Raw genomic sequence first — 7,323 nt, forward strand, 5'->3', positions numbered from 1 at the left:
CAGAAACGACACCTCTGCACATCAGCTGAGCTCTTCTTTGATTCGCGTGAATGCCGGCTTGGCCTAACATGCCGCTAAGCTGCGACAGAGATGGAGCTGCGTGAAGGTATGCGGCAGTCTGAGATGGTGCTGCTAGTTAGAGGCCAATAAATCATGTCACGGGGGGAGGTGAAGAACACGCAGCCATGTTTGCCCGAAGCGGCTGGGTTGATGGTGGGTCATGGTGGGTTGGGTCTGTTGGAAACACAGACTAAAGGCAGAGAGCCGTGGTCGAACAGCTTGTACGGCAGAGAGCCTTTCGAGGTCCAGACGTCCGTCTTTGGGTCGTAACACTCGAAGCAGTCCGAGTCCTCGATGACGTCGTGGCCGTTGAGGATGCGTCCGCCGGTGACGTAGAGCTTGTTGTTGATCACTGTGGCACTGTGATGCATCCTCCGCTCCTTCAGATTCTCACATTTCACGAATTTGTTGGCTTTGGTGTCGTAGGCAATCATTCTCCTGGTGTATCCTGGAAATGAGATTTTAATAAAGTCAACTTTAAAGGACATTCTGACTGTCCAATAAAAAGACCAAAGACAAATATAGCTCATAGTTCCCTTGCTGACACCGAACCCTTTGGTGAGATCATTTTGTTGCACTGGTAAACCGCACATACGCTGCTGCTGGAAATAATCACCAGAGCTTCAAATGTGTACTAAGAAGTAGTTTGGTTTCTTTGAACTGGAGTTGTATAAAGTGGATGCTGGTCCACACACTACCAGTTTGGACAATAGAGGGTCATGAAAGCCAGAACCGATTAGAAAAGTGTATTTCTGTGTCCTAAAACCTGGCCTACCAAAACCAATCTGTCAACAAGAAAATCCTCATGAAACAAACTCTGTTGCATGACTTGTGTGTTACTACGTTAGTTCGGATACAAATGAATGTGTCAAAACTCCAGCATTACACAGTAGTGGACCAGTAGCTCCCACGTTTTTGTGAGGTAATCATTGGAGTCTCGTGGCTCGGAAGAGAGCAATACAACAAATTCAGTCTCCTGTCAGAAAAGGCCGTCTGAGTGCGACGTAAAGTGGTGATGATACGCCAAATATAGAGCCGGCTCCACTTAAGCCAATATATGTTTCAAGTGGCTTATATACGTCTTCCTGCAGCAGTTCATTACATGGCTGCTCTACTGGTGCAGTAAAGTAATACGCCGACTATGAATAAGCGCCCTCCCTTAAAAGAAATCCAACTGTTCCTTTAATCTACAGCTGAAAATAGTCCCCAGCAAATGCAGCATTTCCTCCTAAGAAAGAAAATTGCCTCGTGCTTAATGTAAAACAATGTTACGTCTGTATTTTTCTGCTTGGCTTTATTTTCGTCAGGCAACGAATTGAGGTCACATTTAAGATTCTCCCCATGAACGAGCAAGCTCACCTCCTACGATGTAGATCCGGTCCTCTATCACGGCGGCGGGGGCACAAACGTTTTTCACCGTCCTCGTCTCTAGTCTGGACCACAAGTTGCGTGAGATGTGATACACCTGTTTCACAACACAAATACCAACACTCAGTCTTGTTTCCTGAAACATCTGTGATTGTGACTCACCAAATGCTTGTGTGTAGAATTTGTGATCATTAACTTCCTGTCTGCAACAAATGACACTCTGAGAGGACTGTGCTGTCAGAGACACTTAATAGCGGAACGCTTCTGTACCTGGATCAGCCTGACTGGGTTCTGCATCGCGTCTTCCCCTCCAAAAACATAGATCCTCTGATCGCTGGCTGCAACGGCTGGATGGAGCACTGCTGTGGGCATCGGTGCCATGGCCTCCCACTGATTGAACATGCTGTTATACCTCTCCACAGTCTGAGAGATTTTCTTGTCCACCCCGATTCCTCCTAACACAAAGATAAAGTGCAAATAGGACACGCTTTGGTGAGCGTACCGTGGCTCCAGCATGGGCTCTGCGGTCCTCCACTGGTTCGTTTTAAGGGACAGTGTGTAAACTGTAGCGCTGACAGAGCTGTCGCCTGACGCCATGCACAGGCTGAGTCCTCCGACTACATAGAGGATGCTGTGGATGCACACATATGCAGCTTTGTAGAGCCGCAGAGGGAGCTTGGCCAGCCACTGCCAACGATGAGTCCTTTCATCATACAGCAAAGCTTCTCTGGAAGTCTGTTCGTTGTTTTTGCGTCCTCCGACTACCACCAGAGTTTCTCTGCAGGTGTAACGCCTTGGTGTGGTCCAAAGTGGCTTCAGCTCACGGCTACACTTGGTGCTGACTGTAAGCATAAGGCGGCGAACTGACTCGATTATCTCAGTGCAGAGGGTGGAGGACTGCACCAGAGGGTCGTTGGCAATGAACTGGAAGAGGTAAGTTGGATGGATGTAGCGCAGACGGACCTTCTTGAAGAGGTCATGGATCGCACCGCGTCTTGAGAAAGGGTCATGGTGGATCCATGCAAGGAGGGTCTCGAACACTTGCTCCTCCTCAGCGCAAAGTCGGTCATCTTCCAGGTAACACATGAGCTCTGGAAGAGACAGCTCGCAGAAATCCTCCGTCGCGGCCACATCAGAGAAACACCTCACCGCCATCTCCTTCGCCCTCTCCTTCAGACTCTCGCAGTGAAGGATCTCAGAGAGCCGGATCATGCTCAGGCAGTTCTCCGGGCTCAGCTGCTCCTGGAGGAACATGGAGCAGGCCTCAAAGAGACCCCCATAGTGAAGCATGGACGCCGCCTGCATGAGTGGGAGTACGATCTCCATGGTGATAGAGATGCAGCCCGTGTAAACGTAGTCCACGATGCCACTGAGCACATTTGAAGAAATTCCCTTCAGGTTCACACGGGCCTGGCTGCTCTCCAGGAAGTTGCTGCAGAACATGGCGCGGAAGTACGGGCTGCTGGACACCAGGACGTTCCTGTGGCAGGGGATCTCCTGGTGTTCGGTGCAGAGCAGGACGTCTGTCAGAATGCGCTCCTGCCGGAGGATGTTGAGCTGGGCGAGCAGGTGTGAGGGAAGTTCAGAGTCTTTGAAATGGAAGACTTCTTGTGGTCGAGCAGCCATTCTACAGGTGGAGGAGGAATACAGAAATAATTTTATGATCATAGTTCTTTAACATTTCTGTTTTCCTGAGTAAATAGGTGGCTAATTAACCAAAGGTACTGATGACACGATTATTCTCTAATGAGTCACAACTGTTTTGGAGGCACAAGGGAGACCTACACAATATCAGGAAGGTGGTCATATTGTTATGCCTGATCAGTGTATGCACATTTGTAAGGAAATTTATCTTCTCAGCTGCATTTGTTTGTCTGTAATTTGACTTGTTGATCTGGTTTATGGAAAAGTATTTTGTTACTTACATCCACTCTCCTGCCGGGCAGCTGTCCTTAATATGAATTACTGACTCACAGATTTCTATTTTAAACCCGTCTGAATTATCTTGATGCGTCCATCTACCATTAGGACTCATCTCCGTTATAAAGCTGCCTGTCAGTGCTAACATTAACAGAACCGTGTCAACAGACCATCTGTGTTCCATCGCTCTGGATTTCTCTCTCTGGACCTGTCCCTCCCTCCCCTCTCCATCTCTGTTGCTATTTTCCATGTGTTATGCTTTCCCTCTGTCGCATTGCTCCTCCGTCTCAGCCTCAGTGCTCCTCTCCATAGCTCAAGTGTTTGTGATGATCCTGCTGTTTGAAGAGCATGAATTTCATCGGGCCATTAGCGACATTAAGTCTTCTAATCATCCCCGCGTCAGCTACTGATTCTCTCCCACTTATGGGGCCCTGGCCTGGCTGATATATTTAGACCACTAATCATTATTGTATATTATTAAATGCCAATGGCTCTGAGTGACATTTCACAACTGGCAGCTTTACCTTGGACCTGAAACAAGAACTGCTGGCAGAAAGTCAAAATGACTCCTAATAAATTACATAACGAATTAAAAACTAAGCCCAGCATTATATAAAATAAAAAACACTTTATTTGCTTTCTGGTTATAGCCAAGAGTGATGTTTTGTTGAATTTAAGTCACAGATTATATTTTATTTCGTTTTTTTGGAAAGCCTTAAGAGTTTGTATCCAGATGCCAAAGTTAAAGTGAATATCCCTCTAAACAATAACACATCAGAATACTATTAACCTCTTTTAAACTCGATTTCAGTCTCAAATAATCACTTATAAAAGAGGCAACGGTTGTAGATAGCTGAAGAATAGTGCTGACAGACAACAGAAACTCCCCGCCGAAGCAGACGTCAGTTCATCAGCAACTTACCTCCTGCCCTCAGAGAATCAATAACCTCCAACGTGTCTCGTCGGAAACAAACAAATCAGTTACGAATGAAGTCCAGTTAAAACATTATCCGGAGAGAAAGCGGGCAGCGTAGCCGGAGAAGGAGCATGACACAGAGAAACGTCGAGGCTCTCCGGTTAGGCGCTGTGGAGATTGCCATGAGGCCACTGTGTACATTCCTGCTGCTAAGAATAGTATCCTGGGCCAGTGTGACTCCAGCCAGGCCTCTCATGTGACACAGAGCTGTTTGGTACCCAGTTTCCAGCTTAACAGCTCTGCCAGGGTCCAGTGGAGGGAGTGTTTACAACGGCCTCTTGAGGGAGACTCATCACAGGGTCCTGACTCAGCCTTCGCTCTCCCACCCAGGCTGGTGTTTAATTTAGGTCTCCCTGAGCTCCTAAACCCTTTGTCCAGCTTCCTCTGCTGTTTACGTCCACCTCCTCATTTTTTCGTCATGTGTGTGACCTGGGATGTAGGTAAATATAGAGCAGAGCTGATAGGACGGCTTGATCAGGAGAAACAGCTGTAAGGACTGGGCTCAGTATTCATGAAGGCGTGGTGGTGTTTGTGCTGGTGCCTGGATGTGCACAACTGGAGACGACCGCTGACAGTGAATATGAAACAATGCGTGTAGCCAAGTAGCATCTAACATATTATGGACTCTACAGCTGCATATTTGTCCATAGGAAATCTCCTACTTGTCTATAACTCTGTACAGTTTGATAATAATATTTCTTTAACTACAATACACTCTTTGAAATGAGTAGTGGTTTGCAAGGAATCCCAAAAATCTCCTTCTAACCAAATCAGTTCTTCTCAGTCCAGGCTGATTCGGTAAAACCTGGTTCCTGGTAGTAACCTTGTCTTTCTTACGAACTGATTTTACTGGCAGCTTGCAAATGCAAATGGTATATGACCCTAACAATGAAAACTACTGAAAGGAAAATAGGTAAAGAATGCATATACAATGACAGAAACTAATCTTTCAAATAAAGTAAATACAAATTTATAAAATTGTTGTTTCAAGCACTTAATAAAACAAGTTTGTAGTTTTTTTATTATAGTCTTTTAGATCTGGATTAAATGTCCTGGCATGTCTTGGCATCTGCTTATGTCACGTTGAAGCTTGAAACTTTAATGATATAAGGGGTCATAAGTCATGAAGTCTGGCTGATACAGATATAGAGGCATGCAGATACGTAGATGAGAGATAAAAATGAATCAGCACAGAACATATTGTAATACTTCTAAAAAAAAGTGATTGCAGGGCATTCATAAATGAAATATTGTTTTTTGTGGCCTTTCCTTTTCCTTACAGTTATCCTTAAGTTGCTGTTTTCTGCAGCCCCTCTCTGCACTCTGTGCAGCTCAGCGGGGGTGAATTATTGTCGTGTTTGTTTAGCGACACATGACGAGGAACTGGAGTTACACGTAAGCAGATTGAATGACATAGCTGCAGGAAAGTGAGCTGTCAGCGAGTCAGACTTTGTGACACGAGAACGCACGCAGCTTCGGTGGACTACACTGATACCAGTTACTAAGTGACAGCTTCATGCTTGTAGATCTGGGTGCGTGCTATAGACTATTTTTAAAGGAAAAACTGCCTTTTAAGGTGCAGGAAAAGATTATGACTTTTTCACTTCTGTTTCACTTCTATTTCATCTTCCTGGCTCAAAATTCTCTCTGGGTACTCTGGCTTCCTCCCACCATTCAAATACATGCTAATTAAGTTAATTGTATGCATGTGAATGGTTGTCTGTTTCGCTGTGTTAACCCTGCAATAGACTGGCAACTTGTCTAGGGTTTACCCCGCCTCTTGCCCAATGACAGCTGGGACAGGCTCCAGGCCCCTCCTGCGACCCTCTACAGCAGTTACAGAAAATGAATGAATGAATGAATAACACCGGTTCTTATGGCGATACAGATCAGGACCAAATGTGTGCAGTAGTTAATCTTCACTTACACGCATATTATTTTTATTTTTGGATCAATTACATTTGATTTAGCTGTTTCACATTATATCTGCAAAAATCATGCAGGACACACACAGATCAACCAACGTTTGTTCAAGAATATTGTGCACTATTGGAAAAAGTATTGTTTCCTACATGGCCGATTAAGTAAGTTGTGCTCATTGTAACTAATCTCAGCTAGTGAAATCTAGTTTGAAGACACACATCATTTAAATTTTGCCCAGGCAGAGAAAACGGAAACGTGGAACAGAGAGGGGAGAACCAAGGGATTAAAGAAGAAGTCTGGCAATACTGTATATTTTTACTTATTGTCAATAGGTGTCAAGAAAACTGATATAAGTATTGTTTGTGAAGCTGAGCCCCAGTTAGTGATATTTCTCTGAGCCCAACAACTACCCAAAAACCATTAAAAGCGGGGCGCGCTGTTGATCTGGATAGCTCATCTTGAATCACATTTACCCAGATTTACGGTCGCATAAACGCAAAGCACTTCTAATATAACAGTCGTGCACTAAATCCTCCTTCCTGACTGCTGTAATATTCAGCTTGTCTTGAAACGGGGAAAGAAATGCTGTGATTGAACTGTGTGATCAACTGTTGAATACCACAACTGTCGTGAAGCTAATATTTAAAACAGAACTCTTCCATTAGAATGCATTTGAGTTCACTAGTGTACCTAATGAACTGGCAAATGAGTGTATGCGTTCATATAAGCACAAATACACAGTCTACTCCTGTTTTCCTCTTGGGTTCTATGTAAAAGTATGTAGCCGAGATCTGTTTTAAAGGTTTATGTCTAATGTAGGAATAATATTAAATAATAAATGAGTCATATGTTACAGGAACAGGAAAATTATGGAATAAAACATTCAATTCTATCTTTTACTCACTAAATAATAAAGACTTTAGCCTATGAGAACAATAAATACGTTTCTGAAGACATGATTTAACGTGATACTGAGGAGATTTCATAAGCACAATCGTCTCTCTCCTGTGCTCGTGCTCCATTCAGGTCCACGGTCACGCCTCAACAGGAAGTGACGAATGTGGCCACGAGCGTGA

At 44.6% G+C, this 7,323-nt stretch overlaps 1 protein-coding gene across 1 annotated transcript; it reads right to left on the reverse strand.

Annotated features, from left to right (window-relative positions):
• On the reverse strand, positions 1–3,054 carry klhl38a (kelch-like family member 38a; the record flags this gene model as incomplete). The annotated part of the gene is made up of 3 exons (XM_084563900.1): positions 1–508; positions 1,420–1,525; positions 1,699–3,054. The coding sequence occupies 3 exons, from the start codon at positions 3,052–3,054 to the stop codon at positions 219–221; spliced, it is 1,752 nt and encodes a 583-aa protein (XP_084420026.1). The 3' UTR covers positions 1–218.
• Positions 3,055–7,323: the final 4,269 nt, after the last annotated feature.

The sequence above is a fragment of the Chelon labrosus genome (assembly GCF_963514085.1).
Source record: "Chelon labrosus genome assembly, chromosome: 16".
NCBI lineage: Eukaryota > Metazoa > Chordata > Actinopteri > Mugiliformes > Mugilidae > Chelon > Chelon labrosus.